Source organism: Rhinatrema bivittatum, chromosome 4 (assembly GCF_901001135.1).
Source record: "Rhinatrema bivittatum chromosome 4, aRhiBiv1.1, whole genome shotgun sequence".
NCBI classification, from domain to species: domain Eukaryota; kingdom Metazoa; phylum Chordata; class Amphibia; order Gymnophiona; family Rhinatrematidae; genus Rhinatrema; species Rhinatrema bivittatum.
In genome coordinates this window covers 138997386-139023553 of record NC_042618.1, presented here as the reverse complement: position 1 = coordinate 139023553, position 26168 = coordinate 138997386, and the positions used below count along the sequence as shown (strand labels likewise).

The following is a 26168-nucleotide window of genomic DNA, read 5'->3' as shown; positions in this document are numbered from 1 at the left end:
TACCGTCCTCTGTGTTATGCCCACTGAGATGTTTCTAATTATTATAATCACTAACTTTATAAACTAAACAGAATTTGTTGTGCTAACGCATCACTTAGGTATGTGATTTGTTAATTCCCAGAGTCTGTATAAGTGGAAAACCCATGAGCATTACTTACTATCCTTAGAAATACATAATATTCAGAAACCTAGTACACTTCACAACCTCTCTTTCTTTTATTAAATAGAAGATGCATTTCAGAGCACAAAACATGTTCAGGGATTAAGACTTATTTTATTATACACTGATGTACAATACTGCATATAATTTAATTCTATCATCCTCTATAGAGCATTTTAATTATTTGTCTCATCAATATCGACCATATGACAGCAAGACGGAAGTCATGCCCTCCCTCTGTGTGCCAACAAATACAAAATATCTTAAATACACTAAAAAGTTACATCATTTACAGTATTTGTTGCAATACATTTTATTTTTTTAATTCTAACCAAATGCACAGCAGTTGCATGCTTGCCTTCTGTTCTAATCCCCCCCCCCCCCACTCCCCAGCACACCTAGGGTCAGGACTACCTCCTTTTCCCTGCCCCTGTTTTGCCTGCTTTACTGCTACTGCTGCTGCTGGACTTGCTGGATGATTTGGAATTGAAGAGTCTGGTCATGAATTCGGAGACATCTGGCAACTCAGGATTTGAATTCAACATATTCATGGACTGTTCCATTTCCTGCAAAAGACAGGTCAGTCAGAACCTTGGTGAAATAAAGATTCCCATCAATTAGAAGCAGATGATTCTCAGCAGAGACGCCACACTAATCACACAACCCATGTTCACGGTGGGAATGCAAGTCTATTGTAAGTTAACCGATAGCATGTCTCTGCTTTTACATTTCCCTTTTGCTTCTAGTATCCAAATTTAGCATGGGCAGGTGGGACGATTCTGGTTATAAACAAGCTTACCGACTGTGCAAGTTATTATCAAAGCCAATTCCATCAGTTTTTACAAAACCTCTGGTCAATGGATCTGAATTTCTTAAACTCCCACCATGACTTTTTGAAGGACAGAACCTAAGTGTGATTATTAAGCAAACATGTAAAATGATGCCCCTATTTCAACATCTCTTTATGTAATCAATCCAATCTCATGGTCAAAGTTTTACCTTCATGTTCTCGTCACCATCACTGACATCTATACTAGTGCTGCACTTTCAATGTTTATCACATTTATTACTTGTACTGTTTGATAACGGCAGTGCATTTCTGTGGTGCAAAATTTTCTGTTGCGTTAACAGACTATTCAATTCTGACAAACCTGATTCTCCTGGTTTTTTATTTTTTTGGAGGAGGTAGAAAGAGAGGGCTAGGCAGTTTGCTCCGAGACTTTTGAGCTTTCAGCTCAACTGGAGCCAAGGAAGGGTCTGCACTATGAGTCTAATCTCTGAGTAGTTGAGAATATTTCCCTATTTTATATCTTCTCTCAACTCACTTAGTCCAGTCACTACAGCAGCAATCCTCTATTAGGGGCCAAGCATCAGGGCTCCCTTCTGGAACCCTGCAACGCTGGGTTGGCCAATAAATGTTTTCATTAAACTAGGAGTGGAACTTCCTCTCTCTAGAGTCTGTGAATGCTACTCAATGACAGCTCCTGCCAGCCCGGGAGTGGAAAACCTGACTTGAGAATTGAACCCAGGTCCTCTCTCCGTACTTTAGCTGACAGTACACTAACAAGTAACAACAGCAGCATGCATTCTGCTGCCAGCTTTTTTCTCATTGCATTCTCTCAAAATGAAACAAACTATTCTCACAGATATTCCACCTCCCCACCCCTCACAAAACTGAACGGCCTCTGTCATTTAATGCTTAATCTCCTTTCTTCCATCTATCAGCTGAATATTAATGGCACTAAAGCTCTCTCAGACAGTAATGAGAGGAACGCTTGTAATTTATAACTACTCTTCTGGGAGAAGAGGTGGATGGGTTGCAAAGAATTAACAATAAGCATTAGAATGATGCAACTCAGTACTAAAGCAAAGCTACTTAGGGAACTTAGAATAACCCTCGATTTCACCAGCTTAGAATTTTTACTTAAACACACAATTGGCTAAAACATACAGGGGTAAAATCTTCATATACTGTAGCACTCACCCCTCCCTGCCCCCAACTATATAGTTTCTCATGTAATAAAAACATTTACTATTTCTAGGGAGCACATTTGCTGACAATTACACAGCAACAAATTACTGCATAAAATGGAACAGATGGAGATAAGCCACTTGGGCTCCATACAGAGCACACTTTGTGATTAAAGGACAGATTCACTAAGCTATTTTCCCACAGGAGTAAAGTCTTAGTGAATCAGGCCCTTAATCATAAAGAGGTAGATTTTAAAAACATACGCGCGCGCGAACAAAAGTACGCTGGATTTTAGAAGATACGCGCGAAGCCGCGCGTATCTTCTAAAATCCAGGGTCGGCGCGCGCAAGGGGGTGCACATTTGTGCAACTTGCGCGCGCCGAGCCCTGCGCGCACTGCCCGTTCCCTTCCCCTACCTAACCCACCCCCCCGGCCCTATCTAAACCCCCCCCCCCACATTTATCGGAGAAGTTACTACTGCCTCCGGGCAGTAGTAACTTACGTGCGCTGGCGCGGCAGGCCCCGACACAGGCCGCTGTGTCGGGGCACTCCGCCACGCCCCCGGACCGCCCACATGCCCCTGGACACGCCCCCGACCGCCCCTTTTTGCAAGCCCCGGGACTTGCGCTCGTCCCGGGGCTTGCGTGCGCCGCTGAGCCTAAGCAAAATAGGCTCAGCGCGCGCAGGGGGGGGGTTTGGGGTACGCGTGTATCTTACGCGCGTACCCCTTTGAAAATCTACCCCAAAGTATGCTTTGTATCTTAATCATTAGATAAATTGCATGCTTCTGTGATCTTTTCAATTAAACACAATTTCTTACAGCATACTCACTGCATCACATGTGTATTCAAGCAAGTACATATCCAATCTAGTACTTGATTTACCAAGGCTTTTCCCCCCCTAATTCTGTGTGTATGGGGAAATAAACTTACTAAACCCAGGCTCTAAATGTTAGCAAAGGAGCAAGGGTAACTAGATTCTTGTTCTAGATTGTCCTGTGCTCATGGTTACTACTATCAGTACAAGGCATTCTGAGGAGGATCAGCATAGCAGCAACCCCAAGACTTATACAAGTGAGAGTGGTTAAGTAGGGGGAAACTTTCTAAATATTTAAACGCCAATATTGGCAATTTGATTACCAAAATGATAGTTTACAAGCTCTTTCACTTAAACATTAAAAAGAAGTCAAACCTTCTACCCACCCTTCTCATTTCAGGATCGCTGGTATTCACAACTTTAGGGAGCAGCACAAATATTAACAGTGGAAGAACCATCATCATAACCTGTGTGGAGACAAAAAAACCAGAAAAGATGTCTTCTCAGCATACACGGTGCTCATCCTGTCCATTGTATTCAATATGGGATTAAAAGTGGAGGAAATTCGGTATGGTGGCCCTATTGAGAACCAGACTTTTCATTCTCAGTACAAATAGCAAAGTCTGGGTATACAGCAAAATGTTTTCTACCAAGAAAGGTAATCCCTCCACATTCAATGCAAAAAATTAAGCAAAAAGGTTATTTTTGTTAATTGTTGATTGGTAAGGCATTCAGTTGCAAAATTCATCATTATTCCTATTGACATAGACAGTTTACCTGCATCAAGATAGTTTTACAGAACAATTATACTTCCTAATTTGTTTTACAGAACAATTATACTTCCTAATTTTTTTTCTTGGTTGTACAATGCATGTTGCTAAGACAATTTATGTGAATGAGTGGGAGTATGCAGCCAAGATCAGTATTCCCATCCCCAACAGAAAAAGCACCCTGAATATTTTTAAAGTTCTAAAATAAGCTACTCCCAGTCTAATTTTGGAAAGAAAGAGCGATGCATTAAAATAAATACTGGATAAAATAGGGAGGAAAATAATATCAAGCAATGAAATGTGTTGCATGTCTTAGATTCCTCCCAGAAACTGATATCACTAGATATTGTTTTCATGTTCAAATAATTGTTCATTATGTTCATCATAATTGTTCTCCTTAAGATATCTTTATTAATATAGCTGTCTAAGTAACCTTTTATACTCCCTGTTCTCATATACATATATATCCCTTGTATTTTATTGCATAGATCTATTTATTTCACTTATATCTACTGTATATTTGTTTTCCACATGTGGTCTACTGTTCTTTGTAAGGGGCTTTGCCCATAAGTTATTAGTTGTATGTAAACCGATACGATGTGCAAACGGCTATCGGTATATAAGAAATCTCAAATAAATAAATAAAATAAATAAATAACACTCATCAACCCTATAACAAGGAGTGAAGTTACTCCATATTAAAGGACTGTATGCCTTCGAGAAGGTAGAATGATTCTGTAGATGGATGTTTTGTCAGCACCATAATGTGTCCTACTCCATCAGATTTCAGCTCCAGTATCAAAGACACATACCATTGGATTCATGAGAAAATCTGTCCAGCCCCAAGACTCTCTTTTAATGAAGTAAGAAGGAGGTCCAGAAGATTTCATTTGAAGTGGATACGGAAGTCGGACAACTTCAGATGTCTTGATGAAATTCACAAGCCTTGCTCTAAAGAAAACAGGACAAAAGTTGGCCAAACTCTGACAATTATCACACCTTTACAAAAAGCCTTTTTGGCTCCTGCTCTTCAAAACAAAATTCTCATTTCATTATGCTGGAGGCTCTGATCTTAAAAAGAAAATTCCATTTGCCACATACCCTAATCAGCACCTTGGAAAGTACACAAACCAAAGTAAAAAGTAAAACATTGATTTAGATTGAAATTATTTTCTAAAATGCCATAAGGAATGGAATTGGATGGCTCAGTTAATAAACAGATGCACAGAAGTCTCCAACCTCAGTAAGCCAAATCAAGAGCTACCACTATCGGAAAGCCACTCATGTAGTGATTCCCAGTGAACAGAAATCATCCTAAGACCACCATCACAACTGGCAATATTAGTAGAAATGCAAGTCAAGGGTTTAATCTGTATGAAAACGAAACAAACCATTACACCCCTAAGAGTGGCCTCTCCAGGACAAAACAGGCAGAAAGAAAAGACTGGGCAGAGAACTTTGCACTGCCAATGCAAGAACTGTAAATTTCAGTGGTAAAATGGAGCAATTTCAGTCACGCTGCCAGTTCAATCCTTTTCATGAGTGCTATAAGGCAGAATTCCACCTGTGCCCTAGTTGCCAATAAAAAGCGTGAGCTGTATACATTTGTCATTCCTACCCAGCATGCGATATTGGAGATTAAAATCTAACGTACAATCCCATGTGCAATAAATACTGCTCTCCATCTGACCACTGGATAAGATGTTGCTGTCAATGTTATCATAGGCAAGCTATTTAGCTCCAGTCCTGGGATTGGACATCAGTTAAGCCAGAAGAATGGATTTATGATTGAAAATTATGTGATATGTGAAAATCTGGATTTCAATCTTATTTATTTATTTATAGTTTTTTATATACTGTGGCACGTAATGCACATCACCTCGGTTTACAGCAAACAGTAATTCAGCCATAGGCTTTACAATAAACATAAGTGAAAAAGCCAAACGCTTGTTTAACAGTTAATTAGGAATATAAATATCATATACATATGTGTAACAATGATAACTGAAATAATTAATTTAAAGTCTATCCTGTAGGGAGATTTTTCTCGGGAATAATACGGGTAGGGAGTCAGGGGGGAGGAATCAGGAGGAGGTTGAGCAGCGATGTATGTAATTTGCATGAGTCCCATCCTTCAAGGGTAGGCTTTTCTAAACAGCCATGTTTTTAGGTTATGTTTACATTTTCAGTGGCAAGGTTCCTGGCGCAGCTCCGAGGGAATATTGTTCACATTGTGGTTCCTGCTATGATGAACGAGCGTTCTTTTGTAGATGCATGTTTAGTTAGTTTAGGAGAAGGGATCGGCAGTCTGGCCTGATGTTGGGATCTGATTGGACGGTTTGTTTTTTTGAAAAAACAGGTGCTCAGAGAAGCATTGCGTGTTTCGGTTATGGATGGCTTGTGTATCAGCGTAATAGATTTGTATATTATCCTGGATGCTACGGGTAGCCAGTGAAGGGATTGAAGCGCAGGAGTGATGTGATCGTGGCGGTGCGTGTTGGTGATGATATGAGCTGCTGCATTTTGTAGCATTTGTAATGGTTGTAACGTGTTTTTTGGTAGGCCTACTAGCAATGCGTTGCAGTAGTCAAGCTTTGATAGAATAGTAGCTTGTAGTATTGTGCGGAAATCGTGTGGGTGTAATAGAGGTTTGATACGCTTCAGCGTGTGTAGCTTAAAAAATCCATTTTTAACAATGTCAGCGATGAATTTTTTAAACGTAAAATTGTTGTCAATGATAACGCCAAGGCTGCGGGCTTGTTGTGCAGTAGGAGGGCAGCCTTGGGGTAGGACAGTTGTGTTCAGTGTGGAGTTGTTTGCAGGTGATATGATGAGAAGTTCAGTCTTGTTGGTGTTGATAGCCAGAAAGTTGTCGGTGAGAAGTTTTTTTTATTTGTGAGGGCCACATTCCAAGTGTTCAGGGCATTTGAGAGAGCTGTTGATAGGTATGAGGATCTGCACATCATCTTTTCTCTATCATTTACAGAGGTCATTTGAAATGTACAGGCTCAGACTTAGATCATTAATAATGGTTTCCTTACACTCATCTAATTTAACATAAAGAGTTGTTCACAAACATTGGATGTCTTGAAAAGATGACTGTGTGGCCTTTGAGGATAAAAATTAAAAGCAGAGCTCAGAGTGTCTCTCAAAACAATCAATGAATAGCAGAAAAGCTTCAGTTATGCCTAAATTGTCCTCTATAGAAATCTCTGGCATTAGCTTCATGTACATTATCTTACCTCATTTTTCCTTTTGAAGTGATATCTACTCGAACAGGGTCAAATCGATGAGATGGGGATATAACTTCTACTACATATGAACCTGAAGGCACATCATGAACCACAAAACTTCCATCAGTCCTAGGAAAGAGAAAGATGATTCAGACTTTCATGATTTCAGCTGCCCCTCATTTCATAACAGGAAAACGTGGCAAGTCCCAGCCTGATATTAAACAGCATCTTTTTTCCTGTAAAACTCAGTGACAACAAAGCACAAGGCAGCAAGTTCTAGCCCATAAAAACAGACAAAAGAATAACTCAAGGGGGTACAAATTTTTTTTTATGTTAAATCATGTCATCCATATCCTGTCAAACTTCAACACTGATCAATATATCTGACAAGGGAATCAATGACATAAGACTGTGCAGGAGGGAGGTTCTGGAAGCCAAATTTAGGATTTTAGGGAGGAACTTAAAATCCAGAACCTCCAAGGCAGCAGTCACAGAAATGCTCCTAGTTCCGGGCACAGCAACCCAGAAGTGGGCTGAGTTCCAAAGTCATAATGCATAGATGAGACGATAATGTAGGGAGGAAGGCTTTAGATCTGTTAGGAACAAGATAACATTTTGGGGAAAAGGCAGCTTATTCTGACTGGTCTCCATCTCAGAGTAGAAGAACCAGGCTGCTGGTGCTAAAAAAAAAAAAAAAAAAAAAGTAGACAGTGCAACTTTTCAACTAGAACTTGGGGGAAAAGCCAACAGTCGCTCAGGAGTGCATGGTTTGGAATGATGCATCTTCTAAGGATACTGTTAAATCAAGGAAGTTAGATTGTTTTGAAAGGAAAGATTGGTTAAAGCTGAAGTAACTCAAGTGGGTTCAGTGAGCAGACAAATAGAAATGCCCATAAATTACCTAAATCAAACTACTAATAAGCAAAAGGTTAATAGGAACCAAAACCAGATTTAGTTGTGTCTTATGCAAATGCCAGAAGTAAAAAATGATTTTAAGAGAGTTAGAATGTATGGCATTAACGGAAGATAGAAATATAATAAGACATCTTGGAGACCTGGTGGAAAGCAAATAACCAGTGGGAAATAGAATACAAAATCTATCAATATGACAGGGAATACAGAACTGGTAGAGGAAGTTGGCACTATTTGTGAAGGATGGCATTGAGTCAAATAAGAAAAATGCACTCTGGAATCTGTGGCTAGCAATTCCATGTGTGAAAGAAAAAAATATAGCAGTGGGAATAATTCTTACAAATCTTGGATTATTGAAATTCACTGTAAGAAGGCCTACTGAAGAACACCATTAGACAAATTAGACAACATGGAGCTGCACGAACACTCACAGATACTAATTTCCTTGATTACATTTCACTTGTTATGCAATCCCACCACTGGCTGCCAGTCCAACGGTGCATTCGTTACCAGCTTGCTGTGTTAATACACAGTCTCCTTAATGTTTCCTCTCCCTGGATTGTTGCAGTTCTGAAGCTTAATATATCTATCAGATCCCTCCATTCAGCTAATGAAAACGTTCTGGATGTTCTCTCTTCCTGCCTGACACCACTTTCAGCCACACGTGAAAGGGCCTTCTCTATAGCTGGGCCTATATTATAGAATTTGCTTCCTGCATTGCTATGCGGTATAAAAGGTTCAAAAGAATTTAAGAAAGCTCTAAAAAACACACTTATTTAGTGAGGCATATATTAACTGGGAACTGAAATTATCTTGCTCCAATCTAATTACTATGCCATCTGTTCAGAGCAACACTGCTGTTTTATGCTGCACATTAATTATGTATGTATTGTTTTATATGTTATGTACCCCACATCAAACTTCAGAAGGTGTGGGAAACAAATGCTTTTAAATAAATACAAAAATATAATATCCACCTGATCAGGACGAGTAAGATGACTGTGCAATGCTAATAGAGATTAGAAAGGCTAATAAAACTGAAATCTTTCACTAGTGTTATGCTGCCAATTAGCCCAACACTGATTGGGTAACAATCTCATCAGGATAAACTAATAAGGCACAGTTTTTGGGTGCCTTGTGTGACCATTTCATAGAGTAGCTGGCATCGGAACCAACAAGAGGTGAAGCGATGTAGAACTAGTTCTCAGAGGATAGTAGGACCTGTGCCAGGAGTAAGGATAGTCAGCAATAGTGACCATAATGCAATCGGATTTGACAAACATTGGAGGGAAAATATTATAAAAATTTACTACAGTAGCATTTAACTTTTAAAAAAGGAAACTATGATAAGAGGAAGTTGGTTTAAAAAAAAACAAAACACACCACCCTAAACTGAGTCGTTAGAAAGATTACCAGACTGAATGGGGCATGAAGGTTGTTTAAAAAATATCATCCCAGAAACTCAGAAAAAATGAATTCCATATTTTAAAAATGGTCAAAGGAAGACTAAATGATTGTCAGCATGATTAAATGATGAAGTAAACGAGGCTATTAAAGCAAAAAAATGCGTATTAAAAATGGAAAGCAAGTCCAAAAAAAGATGTCAGGAAAAAACAAACACTGGCAAGCAAGAGTAAGAAAGTGCAAAACAAATTTGAAAAGACGCTTGCCCAAGAGGCAAAAATAAGTAATGAAAACTTTTCCAAGTATATATATCAGAAACATGAAGCCTACAAAAGTCAGCAGACCACTAGATGACCAGGAAGCAAGCTGGGTGCTCAGAGAGAGCAAGGAAATAGAAAAACTACATGAATTATTAACTGAAGTGGATGCTGGGAAGATCCCCACATTGGAATAGTTCTTTGAAGGTGATGATTCTCAGGGACTAAAGTATATCAAGGCAAAATTGGAAGATGAAGTAAAGCAAATTGACAAACAACTGCAGTAGATTGTAGGACCAGATTGGGTTTAAACCAGAGATTTGAAAGAACTCAAATATGAAACTGCAGACATATTATTGGTAATCTATCCCAAAAATCTGACACTGCACCCAAAGACTGAAGGGTAGAAAATGTAACTCCAGTTTTTATCAAGGGCTCTAGGGGCGATCTAGGAAAATTACAGACCAGTGAGCCCCTCAGGGTGGGGCAAAATGGTGGGCGTTATTGTCAAGAATAAAATCACTAAAGATAAGAACATCAAGACTTGCCATACTGGCTGGCACAGAGCAAGGATACATCAAAAGCCCAGTATCCTGTCTCCAACAGTGGCCAATCCAGTTCACAAGTACATGACAGGATCCCAAGGGATAGACAGATTCCAAGAATAAGCAGTGGATATCTGCAATGCCACCTTAATAATGGTTTATGATCTCTTTCCTCTAGGACAGGGGTCGGGAACCCATGGCTCGCGAGCCAGATATGGCTCCTGATGGCTGTATCTGGCTCGCAGACAAATCTAAATCAGTGTGTCGCCACACTTTCCAGTCCCCCGCTGACCCAGCTGCTCCCCGGTCCTCCTCCGCCCGGGCGGAACGTGGCAGAATAGCTGGAGTCGGCGGCACCGGCATGCTCTCTTCTTCCCGCCCCCCAGCCCGGAAGAGGAAGTGGTGAGCATCTGGTGCGTGCGCGGGAAGAAGAGACCACGCTAGTGTGGTCAGCGTCGGTCCGACGGAAAGAAGACTGTGCAGCGCAGCTCGGAGGAAAATAAAGAAGAGCGTCAACCCCCGCCGCCGATGGGACTCCTCCTCCGCGAGGGCTGAAAATGAAGGTGGTTAGTGTTGGGAGGAGGCTGCTGCGAGTTCCCGGGGTGGGGGTGGGGGTGGGGGAGAGAGAGAGTGAATGAGCGAGCAAGCATGTGTGTTTGAGATCCTGTGTGAGTGAGAGATTGCATGTATGTGAATGATTGAGAACCTGTATATGTGAAAGAGAGTATGTCTGTGATTGAGAGCCTGCCTGTGAGAGAGAGCATGAATGTAAGTTTACCATTGGGAACCTGTATGTGTAAGTTTGTGATTGAAAACCTGTTTGTGTGAAAGAGTGTGTGTATGATTAAGATCCTTTGTGAGGGAGAGAGATCATGTGTATGTATGATTAAGAGCCTGTGTGTATAAGTAAGAGAGAGATCATGTGTGTCTGTGTGTGATTGTGAGCTGGTTTAGGTGATGGAGCATGTGAGTATGTGATTGAGAGCCTGTGTTTAAATGAGAGAGAGAGACCGTGGGGGGTGTGTGTGTGTGTGTGTGTGTGTGTGTGTGATTGAGAGCTGATTTAGGTGAGGGAGCATGTGAGTATGTGATTGAGAGCCTGTGTGTAAATGAGAGAAAGAGAGGACATGTTTATAAGCATGTGAAAGAGTCTGTGTGTGAGAGAAAAAGACAGCATGTATTTATGTGATTGAAAGCCTGTGTGTGTGTGTGTAAGCGTGAAAAGATAGACAGCATGTGTGTAAATGTGTAATTAAGAGCCTATAAGTGAAAGAGAAAAAGCATGTGTATATGTGAGTGACAGAGCATGTGTGTATAGGTGTGTAATTGAGAGCCAGTGTGAGAGAGAGCGCTGGTATGTGACAGAGGAGAAAGTTCCAAGCAAACCACCCTTCCTCCTGCTAATTCAGAACAATCTCAGGAGACCTGGATATCAAACATTCCCAGGTATGCAGAGCAAAAAAATTTTTGTATCCTTATTATTTTTCATTACTGGGTCTTTGTGTCTGCTATTTTGAAATATTTTGTTGGTATCTGGAAATTTATTATATGAGTTTTTAATTATTGGATATTCCACTCATCAGCTGTTTCGAAATATGTTCTTTTTTGTTAGTACAGTTTTACTGCTGATGATTTTATATTTCTTGATTTGTTTTATAAGGATGGGTGATGTTTCTTTTTTCCTTTGTTACACTGCATACAGAGACTCTGGCTTGTTGCAGTTTCCAATTCAGTTTTTTCTGCATGCTTCTAGTTATGCGTTTTGGTCTCCTTATTCTTTGTTAGGAGAGGGTCAGCACGTGATTCAGGTGAGGTTTTCTGCTGGCGTGTAGTTTCTGTGTAGGACTCTATAGCAGCCAAACTTCGTCCGTTTTCCTAATAGAAGATGTATTGGTGTCTTAAGGCCTGGTGTAATATTTTCAGAGACTTATTGTACTTTAAAAGTGTGATCTTACATAAAATGCACACATTTACTTGTATTTAGTTTTAAACATATTGTATGGCTCTCATGGAATTACATTTTAAAATATGTGGCGTTTATGGCTCTCAGCCAAAAAGGTTCCTGACCCCTGCTCTAGGAACTTGTCCAAACCATTTTAAAATGCAGCTACACTAATAGCTTTTACCACATCCTGTGGCAACAAATTCCACATATTAGACTATTTTTATTTAATTTGTAGATCCCTGTAATAAATGGAGGGTGCCCATGAATTTAAACAAAAAATCTTATTTATGTTTCCCATTCAAGTCTATGGCCGGTTCAAAAATGCTGCAGTGAAACTTGTAACAAGCAATGCCTGTGGGGTGTAGCAGCCTGGCTGGAGCTTTATTTTATTTTATTTTTTTAAACTAGCCTATAGCTGGCATCTGGATCAAGTGAGGTTGACATCCTCCCAGTGAAACGCCTGAGCATCTGCAAAGAAACTCCATGTTTCTGTTAGATTTCATAGGAAAGAGTTTTTTTCAGAAGCTCTCCTAGAGTCAAAAGGTTTGAAAAAGGAGGAGAGATAATTTTGGCATTGTCAAAGTCTTTTTGTTAACTTTACTGCTGCAGTTACAGTGCTCTCACACTGTGAGAGAGAAAGAGAGAGGTGCTGCTACATTCTGTCTATTCACTGGAGCAAGGCAAAGGACACTGAAGACAGAAGCAGTGCAGGTGAACAAACAGATTTATTTTGTCTCTAACTGCACAGAGCATTGCTCAACTGGCAGAGAGAGAACAGAAGAACAGGTTTTTTTTTTCTGTGTGTGCGCAAAAGGAGTCAGTCAGTAGTGCACACACATACTGTATAAGTGTGGGAGACATTTTTCCACAGATTGGGCCTAATTTTCAAAAGCATTTATACACTTAAAACTGGATATAAATGCACTTTACCCGTGTAAGTGAGCTTTTGAAAATTGCTACACTATATACCACTGAATTGGCAATAGCTTTTACCCGCTTAACAGGTAAATTTTAAAAGCCACTCACATGGACACGCTGATTTTATATAACATGCACGTCGCCACACGCATGTTATGAAATCCGATAACCGCATGCACATGAGCACCCGATTTTATACAAGGGGGACATTTTTTAAGAAACGCGCACCGACACCACTAGGCCTTTCCTTTATTGGAGCGGACTGGGAGGGAACTTCCTAAACTCCCAAGCTAACCTTCCTCCCTTTTCCTTTCTCTAGTTTGACTCCTAACTCCCCCCCCCCCCCCACTAACCTAATTTGTTTTAATTTTTCGACTTACCTGCTCTCCTGAGCAACAGTAAGTTGCGCGCGCCGGCCATCCCCCGCCACTTTCACAGCCAGTTCATCCACGCATACCGCAAGATACGCACGCGGATGGCACCAGGCGTTCTAAAATCCCTGTGACGCGCGTATCTTGTGGTTTCAAATTTAACCCCAAGTGCGCTTAACACAAGTAAATGGCTTTTGAACATTCCTATTATAGATACATTTACATGCATGACTTTCGAAAATTCACCTGCAAGTGAGGGATATCCATAGCCAGAAAGACTGTGCTGATAGCAAGCTACTAATTCTGCTTGGCAGGCTGGCACTGTGCTTGCTAAACACTGACATGAACTCAGTCTATCAACTTGATTGTGTGTGACAGTCAGTAGTGCTGGTGAGAGATACAGTATCAACAAAATACACTGTGACATCACAACCCCCAGTAGCTACTTCCAGTTCTGCCACTGCAAGCAAGATGGAGAAGAGGGAAAGATAGCTGGCAGAGGATTGTGTATTGCTGCAGAGCCAGCTCAGCCCGTCAGAGGTACAAGCATATGCCAGTCATACGGCTGTTCACTGTGGTTTCCAAAATAAACAAACATTCATAAAAAAACACATTACAAAAAAAAAAAGTCAATAATTTAGAGGCATGAAAAAAAAAACATCCAGCAAAATAAAACTCTAGTTATTTTGCCCAGATCCATAAGTGACTAAATAATTTAGCCTTCGTTTTTTTCCTGAAGCATACAATCCTGTTCCAATCAAAGCTCAGTTTCTAATGAGTCCCAGCCCATGGATCCAATTATTGAAAGTGCCTTTCTTCAAGTCTCTTCCAATTTATAATCCTTAAATGTTGGAACAGCTAACAGTTTCTGACTTGATCACTTTAATGCATTTAATATAATAGAAACCTGAATCATACCAGATAAAGAACATAAGAGCTAAGACTTGTCATACTGGGTCAGACCAAGGGTCCATCAAGCCCAGTATCCTGCTCCCAATAGTGGCCAATCCAGGCCATAAGAACCTGGCAGGATCCCAGGAAAAGGATCCTAAGAGTTACTATGGACAACACTTTGAAATTATCAGCTTTAGTGTGCAGTGGCAGCTAAAAACGCAAATAGAATGCTAGGAATTATTTACAAAAGTATAGAAAATAAAAACAAGGAGACTATACTAACGCCTGTCTAGCAATCCATGGTGCGACTGCATTTAGAATACTGTGTGCAGTCATGGTCACCAGTCAATTCTCCATGAGCTGCAGCACCGTGGTTCTACGTATTTATTTCTGTGAAAGAAATTATTGGGAAGAAACCTTTGGGAGTGAAGGATCTCACATGTAAAATGAAGTCAATATTGCATAATTTCTGGAAATGCAGGTTGCACAAAGACAGGGGGATAATACAATCTGCAAGAATTCATAAAAGGCCTGCTACTGATGGCTCAAACTTTATTAACATGGAGGTGCCTGAACACCTGCAACCGTTTCACACACTGCGTGCGGCCCCCACAAGCCAGGCTCATATTTTTAATTTGCTTTCCTTCTTTGATCCTCTACTTTCCCCAACTCCTTTCTGCCACTTAGCCTCTTCCCCCTCTCCACCCCCTTCTTGTGGCTGCATCATTTCTCCCTGGCAGCTTTCGAGGCCATAGCAGCGTCAGCTCTCCCTGGAAGCTTTGGAGCTCCCAATGCTATAAAAGACTGAGTGAGACTGAAGAAACTGCACAGGAAATATAATAAAACATTAGATCTCTGGGTCTTTTCCTAACAATGGCATTATAGTGGCTCCCAGACAGGTATCAAAAATCCAGCATGCAAAGCACAATAACGATTTCTTATAAAGCAATACCAATGGCAACCTAACAATTGAGAGACTAGTAAGGGACAGTCCGCCAGAGTCATCTTTTTTAGGATGTCCCCAACACCAAGGCCGTTCACCGCGAGGCCGGTGACAATTCAAACCATCTCCAGAGTCCGAGTGGGAACATCCGTGGACAAGGTCCCAGATGCCACTGTAAAACATCCACAGGTGAGCACTCCTGTGATTAATCTCTAGTTGATAACTACCTGCCAAGAAGCTCTCCTCAATAACGCCTCTCATTTCTTCCTACATATATACATAATTCCTTCCAGTTTTGAGGTCAAGTTTTTAAAGTTTATTAGACAATTGCAGTACAAACTTTACTTTGAGAAAAATCCCTCCACGTCATTCAATTTGTCAGTGGTTAAAAATCCCTTTACATGGACCCCTCCTGGACCCACTGATCCAATGTTGTACATTTTCCAGGAGAAAGTGCTCAAAGACATCGAAAGACTCAAGGATTCTTCCTCAAATCTAGAAAATGCATCAATATCTCCAACATGGAAAGCCAAGCCCTCGGTAAATTACAATGGTGTCGGGACAGATTAAATCTGCTGAAAAGGGCAGTGCCATAGTTGTAATAGACAAGGAGAAATAGGACGTGAAAATTTACCGTCAGTTGTCTGATGCTTATGCCTATCAGCCTTTGGACACTGACTCTACACCATCTATCCAAAGCATGATAGCCAAAGTTGTCAGCCGAGGATTCAAAGCCAGTTTTTTGATCGAGAAAGAAAAAACCTTCTTGATTTAGGAGAATCCTCATGTGCCAATATTATATATTTTGTCTAAAATAAAACACAAAACGTTTGCAAGATTCTCCTGGACAACCAATAGTCTCAGCTCGAGACTCGGTATTGGAACCTATATGTGTTTTTCTCGATCGTTTGTTGAAACCTTGGGTTCCTACTGCTAAATCTTATGTTAAAGACAGCACCCAGGTGTTACAATTTCCAGGTAATTTACAAATCAATCATGGATGTGTACTGGTCACGTTTTGACATTGAATCTCTGTATACTGTCATCCTCCAAGTCCAAGCTCTGAATGAAATTTGTGCTGTATTAGCACAATGCCCGTTGCGCCGGAAGATACCCAGTGAATTTATTATTGAATTGGTGCATGCAGCCCTTATCAAGAATTTTTTCATGGTTAAATGAAAATTTTTTATGCAAATTAAGGGCATGGCTATGGGTGCCTCCATGACATCCAGTATTGCTAATATATACATGGCTTCCTTTGAGAATAAACATAACTACACCAGCTCTTGGGAGCCTCAACTTGTGAGTTGGAAACGCTATATTGACAATGTGTTCACCATATGGAAGAGCTCTGTGGAAACTCTTCTACAGTTTCATCAGTGGTTGAACTCCTGTGACAATAATCTGAATTTCTCTATGAATTATTCCTCCGACCAGATTACATTTCTGGATATGTGGATTATGAAAGTGGGTACATCTCTGAAGGTCAGATTATACAGAAAGCCCAATGAAAGAAAAAAAAATCTTTTTGGTGTATCGAAGTTTCCATTCAACTCATTTAAAGCAGAATCTTCCTTCTAGGCACTCCGTCTCCACAGAATCTGCTCTGATGTGCATGAATATAAGTGTCAGGCCACTATCGTGATAGCAAGATTTGTGCAAAGAGGCTACCCAGGAGTGATTATCAAAAACGGGCTTACCAAAGGGCTCTTCAACAAAAGGGAACTTCTACTGACCCCTACCTGTAAACAATGTACAGATAGTCAAACCTGCATTCTCTCTTTTTCATCTCTGTCAGGGAAGATATGCCAGGTTCTCTGTCAACACTGGCCCATACTGGACTCGTTTTCTAGCACCTGGCCCCCTATCCACTTTGCCTTCTCCCATAGCTGCAAGATTAGGGATTGGGTAGCGTTATCGAGACACCCTGTGGATGTTCCAGTACTTATAACTGGTGAATTTCAAGTATGCCAGAATGGCACCATTCACACTATGCAGTTGTCCAATCCTGTTACCACCCCAGATACAGAGTGATTATCTCAGTCTGTGACAACGTGTAAGATCAGCTTTCTTGTATACTTACTGCAATGCCCTTGTGGCATGAAATATATTGGCAAAACCATGCACTCTTTTCGTACACACCTCTTGGAGCACAAGAGTTGTCTTAACACTCAAAATCCATGTCCTGATGGCATCACATTTTCTAGAGAAAGCATATTTTTGAGGATATACGATGGTCACGGATGTTGAATGGAATTCCTGCTTTCGAATGAATTTTTCATTTTCATTTTCTTGGCAGTTTGACATTTGACTGCTGTCATCAGTTGTGGATGTACATCAATGATGTGCCCACATAGACATGCGCTGTCTCTATATTTAAAGGGCACTGGATAGCGCCACCGTTTTCTCATTAGATAAACTGCATTAATGCTAGTACCTTGACATTCTTAAGTCTTGCCATGTATTATGCTGGTCCCTGGGGCCGAATGTCTGCCATTTCTACTAACTGTTTTTCTCTTATCTAGTGAAAGTGCAACATTGTAGCATCACCGCAGAGCTGCTGTGCTTCGAAACATAACATTATGTCAGGTTTCTACTAAAACGAATTTAGCAATGCATAATAAGGAAAGTGCTGCTCTTTTTTATCTGCATAACAAAAATATTTAAAATTGAAAGGGAGTGGACAGATGATTATATTATGACCTATCAGAAAGGTGAGAGTATTTCCACCAGAGTGGGTGTTATGAAGGTCCCTTTCTAATCTCTCAATTACATAGAAACATAGAAATGACGGCAGAAGAAGACCGAATGGCCCATCCAGTCTGCCCAGCAAGCCTCACACATTTTTTCTCTCATTCTTATCTGTTTCTCTTAGCTCCTTGTTCTATTCCCCTTCCACCCCCACCATTAATGTAGAGAGCAGTGATGGAGCTGCATCCAAGTGAAATATCTAGCTTGATTAGTTAGGGGTAGTAGGGGCAGTAACCGCCGCGATAAGCAAGCTACACTCATGCTTATTTGTTTTACCTAGACTATGTTGTACAGCCCTTGTTGGGTTTTTTTTCTTCTCCCCTGCCGTTGAAGCAGAGAGCCATGCTGGATATGCATTGAAAGTGAAGTATCAGGCACATTTGGTTTGGGGTAGTAACTGCCGTAACAAGCCAGCTACTCTTCGCTTTGTGATTGCGAATCCTTTTTTTCTTCACCCCTGTCGTTGAAGCTATGCAGGATATGCGTGAAGCATCAGTTTTTTGTTTTTGTTTTTTTTTTTTTCCCCTGCCGTTGAAGCAGAGAGCTATGCTGGAAATGCGTGATGTATCGGTCTTTCTCCCATGCCGATGAAGCAGAGAACCATGCTGGATATGCATGGAAAGTGAAGTATCAGGCACATTTGGTTTGGGGTAGTAACCGCCGTAACAAGCCAGCTACTCCCCGCTTTTTGAGTGCGAACCCTTTTTCTTCTCCCTTGCCATTGTAGCAGAGAGCTCTGCTGGATGTGTGAAGTATCAGTTATTCTTCTCCCCTGTCATTGAAGCAGAGAGCTATGCTGTATATGCATTGAAAGTGAAGTATCAGGCATATTTGGTTTGGGGTAGTAACCGCCGTAACAAGCCAGCTACTCCCTTCTTTGTGAGTGCAAATCCTTTTTTCCATTACCTCTTGCTGTTGAAGCTTAGAGCGATGTAGGAGTCACAGTAAGCATGTGTATGTTTATTTAATAAGGGTATTGTGTCACTAGCCATCATTCTGGCGAGTCACCCACTCTTCATTGGCGGCCTCTTGACTTTATGGATCCGCAGTGTTTATCCCACACCCCTTTGAAGTCTTTCACAGTTCTGGTCTTCACCACTTCCTCCGGAAGGGCATTCCAGGCATCCACCACCCTCTCCGTGAAGAAATACTTCCTGACATTGGTTCTGAATCTTCCTCCCTGGAGCCTCAAATCGTGACCCCTGGTTCTGCTGATTATTTTCCTACGGAAGAGGTTTGTCGTTGTTTTTGGATCATTAAAACCTTTCAAGTATCTGAAAGTCTGTATCATATCACCTCTGCTCCTCCTTTCCTCCAGGGTGTACATATTTAGATTCTTCAATCTCTCCTCGTACGTCATCCGATGAAGATCCTCCACCTTCCTGGTCGCCCTTCTCTGTACCGCTTCCATCTTGTCTTGTCTTTTTGTAGATACGGTCTCCAGAACTGAACACAGTACTCCAGGTGAGGCCTCACCAAGGACCTGTACAAGGGAATAATCACTTCCCTTTTCTTACTCGATATTCCTCTCTCTATGCAGCCCAGCATTCTTCTGGTTTTTGCTATCGCCTTGTCGCATTGTTTCGCTGTCTTCACATCATTAGACACTATCACCCCAAGGTCCCTCTCCTGCTCCGTGCACATCAGCCTTTCCCCCCCCATCGAGTACAGTTCATTCGGATTTCCCCATATGCATGACTTTGCACTTCTTGGCATTGAATCTCAGCTGCCATATCTTCGACCACTCTTCCAGTTTCCTTAGATCCCGTCTCATTCTCTCCACTCCTTCCGGCGTGTCCACTCTGTTGCAGATCTTAGTGTCATCCGCAAAAAGACAAACCTTACCTTCTATCCCGTCCGCAATGTCGCTCACAAAGATAATTGCCATTGGTGTTGCTTTATAAAAAAATCTTTATTGTGCTTTGAATGATGGATTTTTGTGGTTTACCATTTTACATTCTGCAATTTGACTCCTGTATTTTTGTGTGACTCCAGACAGATATGACAAACCTCCCAAGAAAACAGTTAAAGTGACTAAAATCAAGTTATGTTTGTGACTGTAGACAAAATTATATTTAAAAAAAAAGTGTGAATTTTAAGCCCCATAAAAGTATTTCTTACCATAATCATCTACCTATGGCCAAGAATAAATATGAGCAGGTACCAACATGACCTTTATACACATAAAAGACATTTCTTATCTTTGCAGAGAAGCTTCTATGCAGACAAATGACAGTATTTCTATCATTGGATAATTAATGCATTTCCTACCATGAAAGCAAAAAGAAAGATGTATAATTTAACCCTTCAGAGCAAACTTAGTTCTGTTGTGAATTCCATGGCCAGAGAACTTGTGATTTTTTACAATAGCATTTTCAAGTTAGAGTAAATTACTCAATTTGTGTACCTGTGAGAAGCATATTCAGTGGCCTGCAGAAGTATTTGACCCCCTAAAAAGCCCTAATTGTATGGATTACAAATGACACTTGCATGGATTGTTCCAGACAGTATGTTTATTGCAAACCAGTATGCTTTGAAAGTAAATTTTCAGAGTCACAATTCATTTCTTTGCATTTTTTTGTAAAATAAAATTAACTGAAAAATGCCGCTTGCATAACTATTTAACCCCTTCAGACAAGTACTTGGTAGAACCAACTTTTGCTGCAATAATAACTTTAAGTCTATTGGAGTAAGTTTCTACCAACTTTGTACACAGTTATTTTTGCCCATTCTTCCTAGCAGATTTGCTCCAGGTTGGTTGGGTGACACTTATGGACTACAATTTTCAAATAGTGCCACAGATTCTCAGTTGGATTAAAATCTGGACTTTAGATTGGCCATTGAGGAACATTCACTTTTTTGCTGTTCAACCACTCCTGTCTTGCTTTGGACTTGTGCTTGGGATCACTGCCCTGTTGAAAGGTGAACTTTCTCCCAAGTTTTAGTTTTTTAGCAGACTGAAGAAGGTTGTCTTACAGTATCTCCCTGTAAGTTTCACCATTCATCTGTCCTTCAATTTTAACAAGATGCCTACTTTTTGCAGAGGAAAAGCATCCCCTCAACATGATGCTGCCACCCCCATACTTTACTGTTGAGTTTGCTGAGGAATGGGTAGTGTTAGGTTTGTGCCACACATAACATTTGGAATGTTTGACCACAAAACCGTATCCCACATTTTAGCTGGGTTTCTCTGATGCTTTCTGGCAAACTCCAGATATGCTCTGATATGGTTTTTCTTCAGTAATGGCTTCTTTCTAGCCACCCTCCCATGCAGGCCAGTTTTATGTAGAGCTCTTGATATGGTTGACTGGTGCACCTCCACTCCAGTCTCAGCCACTGAACTCTGTAGCTCCTTCAAAGTGATAGTTGGCCTCTCTGTAGCATCCCTCACAAGTTTCCTTCTTGCTCTGACACGGCGTTTTGAAGGGTGGTCTTATCTAGGCAGTGTATGCGTGATATGATGCAGCTTCAATTTCCTCAAGTGATCCAACAATGCTCACTGGGATATCCAAGACCTTGGATATTATTTTGTAGCCTTTTCCTATTTTGTGCATATCTATAACTGTATCTTTAATTTCCTTAGAATGCTCTTTGGTCTTCATTTTCACAGCTTTCCTTCAGATTTACAGACTGACCAATGGAACTGGAATTAGGGGAGTCTTTTATCCAGTAAAGCTGACACTTGAATGATTCACAGGTAAAGGCCAATTGTAAACCAATTGTTAGGGCAATATCTTTCATCTGTGTAAACTTAAGAGATTCCACCACACAGGGGTTGAATACTTATACAAGCAGCATTTTTCAGCTTATGTTATTTTACAAAAATTTCAGAGAAATAATAAAATTGTGACTGATAATTTACTTTAAGAGCATACTGGTTTGCACAAACATACTGTCTGGAACAATCTGTGTAAGTATCATTTGCAATCCACACAAATCTGCTTTTTAGGGGGTCAAAAATACTTTTGTAAGCCACCGTATAATTGTTTTCGCATAACAAGAGCTTGTCAAATCATTGCAGTAGTCAGATATTCTCCTCAGTCATAAAGACAGATGAACACCAAGGCAGACAATCTAGTTAAAATTAACACTTTTTAGAGCTGCAGGCAACTAATTTATTGAGTAAATCCTCTGGAACCATGTGATCTCACCTGCAGTATAAAATGTATGTGAAGTTTCTGCATCCTGACCACAAAAGCAGGACTTGGCTTCTTTCCATAGCACAAAAAGATCTGGCATTTGAATTCCAAATATTTGAATGTATACCTTGCACTCCCTGACAGCTAAAGTTATTCCAAGTTCAGCTCAGGAATATGAGCTTTATTGCTGAGTTCAGTCACACACAGTTGACCACAAGAAAAGTAATTCTGCATGCTATGCTTCTTTCCAAAATCGTGAAAAATAGCACAGGTTTAAGAATAACACAGAAGAGCCCTTGAGCTCAGTTATCCTCCATGACTTGCTAAATAACCTTGGGGAACATTTCATCTTTACCATCCTAACCTGTATTCTTCTCCGTATCAGTTTTCAGGCTCTAGTAAGTAAAAAATACTATTAAATCATAAGTTGTTTTCTCATTTTGAAGGTGTACATCTTATTCTTTAATTATAGATTTTTGTTTTCCATGGATGTATAGTAGATATTATCTATAAAAAGTGATCTTACCTTCAATTCTTTTACTGAACTGATGTATATACTTACCTTTAAATCAAGTGATGGATAATACTCGTTTTAAACAAATAAGCAAAAGCAAAAACAAAAGTTCAAAATGTTATGCTATACTACATAATTAGCCTACTATACCAATCCTGGGGGATTGTCAAAGCGGTATGTACACTGTCCCAGCAATCCCAATAGTCTGTTAATAGACACTTTTAATTCGAGACATCAGGTTCCATTTTTTAACTAAGCAAAAGGTTTCTTCTGCAGAACAAAACCGGTATTCGTTGTGACAGCCATTTTCAAGATTACACAACAAGCTGGATAAAACTGAGGTACAGTGCACGGCTATATCAGTAATGGCTAAAGCAATGAGAAAGGCACAAGACTATGTGTTGTTATAATTCGCTTAGCACATATGACGACTACTATCGGAAGACTAGAAATGTTATAAATAAGTGTAATCGGGTCAGGTACACCAGGGCTAATAACACATGAGACGCAGAGCCCTTCCTTTCATTACAGCAGCTCACGAATCTCTCTCTTACTTCAGGAAGCCGACGTGCTCTTCGCCGTCAACCAGCACCCGGGCGGCCCAGACCCAGTCCTGCGGCTTCACGCCAGGTACCACCGCGCGGCCCTCAATGCGAAAGCGCTCCCCGGAGACTCCTCCGGCGGCTCCAGGAAACTCAGTCTCCGAGGCCCGACAGTCAAGCACCGACACAAGTAACAGGAACAAGAAGAGCACGTCACCGACGAAGAACGAGAAACAACCAGGAACGGTCATCGCGGCTCCGGTCGGAGGGGGAAACCGACCGAAACCACCGACCCTCCGCAAATAAAATCAACCAGCGCCTTCCGCCCTCTCCGTCATGACGTCACCAGCGTGCGCGTAAAAAAAAAAGGGTTGCTCCAGGCCTCCGTAGGAAGTGACACTTGTTTAGGATTGGTCCTGTAGACGCGTGCCATAGCACGCACCGGTAGGTAGAGAACCAATCAGCTGCTGGATGGAGGCGCGTCACTGGAACGCAAGGGAGAGGGCATTAGGGTATAAACTACTTTGCTGGTGGGAGCCTATTAGTAAATACGCCGTTCTATGGTGATTAGTAATGTTGCTCTGGCTATGCTGTTGCTTATCCATTTTTTTATTGCGGATAAAACGTTTATTTCATTACTGTACTGTGCCATGGTGTGCGCTCTAGCGGAACGCTTTTGGGGAGGGAAGGGAGTGGGCTGGTCAGGAATGAAAGAACCGAAGTATTGGTGAAGGCCTAGGGGTGCCGAAGATGCTGTGAGAGCAGCGAACCTCTATGAGCGATGGATTCTGGTACTCTGTTCTTGTCATTTGGATGACAGAATGAACAGAGCTCTGCGGTTACCATAGGAATATAAAACTAGAGCATGCCACTGTGGCTCTGAGTCCAGAGAAAGGCTCCAGGTGCTGATGCTGAAATGCAAGCAGGTGAACTACATCTGTGCACTGAGCTTGGGCAAGGTCAAGGAACATAGTAACAACATATCAGTGATGGCAGATAAAAACCAAGTGGACCATCCAATCTGTCCAGCAAGTGGCTTATGGTAGTGTAATCCTTAGTGGGGATTTTCATTTTGATGGCACATATATGTATTTCTTCGGGGCTGCTCCGGCTAGCAATTGACTCCCATGCTTAAACTCTTACTCGTGGGGAACTTTTTTTTTATGGGGGAAGCTTTCATTTCTGGCCCAGACCATGGTGTCTTGGTTTCACTGGGGCGGATTTTAAAAGGCGCGCGAATAGCCTACTTTTGTTTGCGCTCCAGGCGCAAACAAAAGTACGCTGGATTTTAGTAGATACGCGCGGAGCCGCGCGTATCTGCTAAAAACCTGGATCGGCGCGCGCAAGGCTATGGATTTTGTATAGCCGGCGCGCGCCGAGCTGCGCAGCCTACCCCCGTTCCCTCCAAGGCCGCTCCGAAATCGGAGCGGCCTCGGAGGGAACTTTCCTTTGCCCTCCCCTCACCTTCCCCTCCCTTCCCCTACATAACCCACCCACCCGGCCCTGTCTAAAACCCCCCCTTACCTTTGTCGGGGGATTTACGCCTCCCGGAGGGAGGCGTAAATCCCCGCGCGCGAGCGGGCCTCCTGCGCGCCGGGCCGTGACCTGGGGGCGGGTACGGAGAGCCCGGCCACGCCCCCGGACCGCCCCAGGCCGTAGCCACGCCCCCGTACCCACCCCCAAAACGCTGCCGACACGCCCCCGAAACGCCGCGACGACCGGGCCCGCCCCCGACACGCCCCCTCGGAGAACCCCGGGACTTACGCGAGTCCCGGGGCTCTGCGCGCGCCAGGAGGCCTATGTAAAATAGGCTTCCCGGCGCGCAGGGCCCTGCTCGCGTAAATCCGCCCGGTTTTGGGCAGATTTACGCGAGCAGGGCTCTGAAAATCCGCCCCATTGTGTTTAGAGTATAGTTGCATCCCATGAAGTGAGGTGAGGTGCAGGGACAAATCAACAGGGCTAGGCTTGGGTATTGAAATAAGTGTACAGATTTTATAATAATTAAATACAAGTCTATTTGTCCATAAATAGTGAAGTTACAACGGACTGTTGATACATGAATGATTTTATATGTAGATAGGTATCCTTGATTTAGCCATCCGGGTGGAGCTCCCATGGTGATTTTACTTATACAAAGCTCACCCAGCAGCTAACCCGTGAAACTTATTTGAGGGGTTCCACTTCACAACAAAAATCTTAACTTGCTCCATCTCCTTCCTGGTCCCTTGGGTTGAGATCCAGTTGGGGTTTTTCCAATATTGTTCTTTCATCCTTAGTTGATATCTCTGGGGACGTCTCTTGGGGAAAAATCAGAATGAGATCAGGCTACCTCTGTACTGCAATCCCTGGGAGAAGGGGGTTTCAAAAACTTCCCCATACTGTGTCCAAAAAAATGTTTTGGTCCTCTGGAGAGAGCTCTTTTGCCCCAAAAGGGAATTGGGCATAAAAATGCATCTTTTCTGTAAATTAGTGGAGGCAGAGCCATCTGGCAGGGAATGCACAGTGAGGTATCACTTCTAACTGAAACTCCTGCGTGAAGCTGGGAGGCCTCACCAGAGTGTAAAACTTAAACATTCCTGTTCCAGGGCTTCCTAAAACGCATAAAGAGTCCTGAAATGGCTGGGCTAAATAGAATTGTCATCCAATCCAGACCCTCCAGATTTGGATGGGCTGTGAGAGATGGAAGGCTCATTGTTAGTGTGTACCATACATAGACATCAACATCTGGTAGCCAACCCGAGGGAGGGCAATTTCCATAGTAGTAACTGCCGCTTCATATGGGTTATGCCATGCGTTCTGTTAAAAGTAGCAACTGCTGTTCCATGCAGGTTATCCCCGTGTATTCTGTTAAGGGTAGTAGCTGCCATGCTGTGCCGGTTACTCCTCTGCAGAAATGTTACACCTAAAGTTAACATGTGTAACCCTTATTTGGAGGTTTTAGTCACAAGGGCACACAAATTTATTTTTCTTCGAGGATGCTCCGGCTAACAATTTACTCCAATGCTTAACTGTTTATCCTGGAGGGATTCTTTTTATGGGGGAAGCTTTCGCTTATGGCCCGGACAATGGTGTCTTGCTTTCA

At 41.8% G+C, this 26168-nt stretch overlaps 1 protein-coding gene across 1 annotated transcript; it reads right to left on the bottom strand.

The window, feature by feature from the left end:
* Positions 1 to 201: 201 nt before the first annotated feature.
* Positions 202 to 23444, bottom strand: EMC7 (ER membrane protein complex subunit 7). Its single transcript, XM_029598899.1, has 5 exons — positions 23099 to 23444; positions 6961 to 7080; positions 4531 to 4669; positions 3335 to 3415; positions 202 to 726 (listed from the first exon to the last, which is right to left on the bottom strand). The coding sequence occupies exons 1-5, from the start codon at positions 23335 to 23337 to the stop codon at positions 571 to 573; spliced, it is 735 nt and encodes a 244-aa protein (XP_029454759.1). The 5' UTR covers positions 23338 to 23444; the 3' UTR covers positions 202 to 570.
* Positions 23445 to 26168: the final 2724 nt, after the last annotated feature.

Coding starts and splice junctions, on each gene's coding strand:
- EMC7 (XM_029598899.1), bottom strand. CDS start 23,337: ATGACCGTTCCTGGTTGTTTCTCGTTCTTCGTCGGTGACGTGCTCTTC. Junction 7,081..23,098: donor GAGCACGTCGGCTTCCTGAA/GTAAGAGAGAGA, acceptor TCTCTTTCCTAG/GACTGATGGAAGTTTTGTGG. Junction 3,416..4,530: donor ATTTTCTCATGAATCCAATG/GTATGTGTCTTT, acceptor GTCTCCACACAG/GTTATGATGATGGTTCTTCC.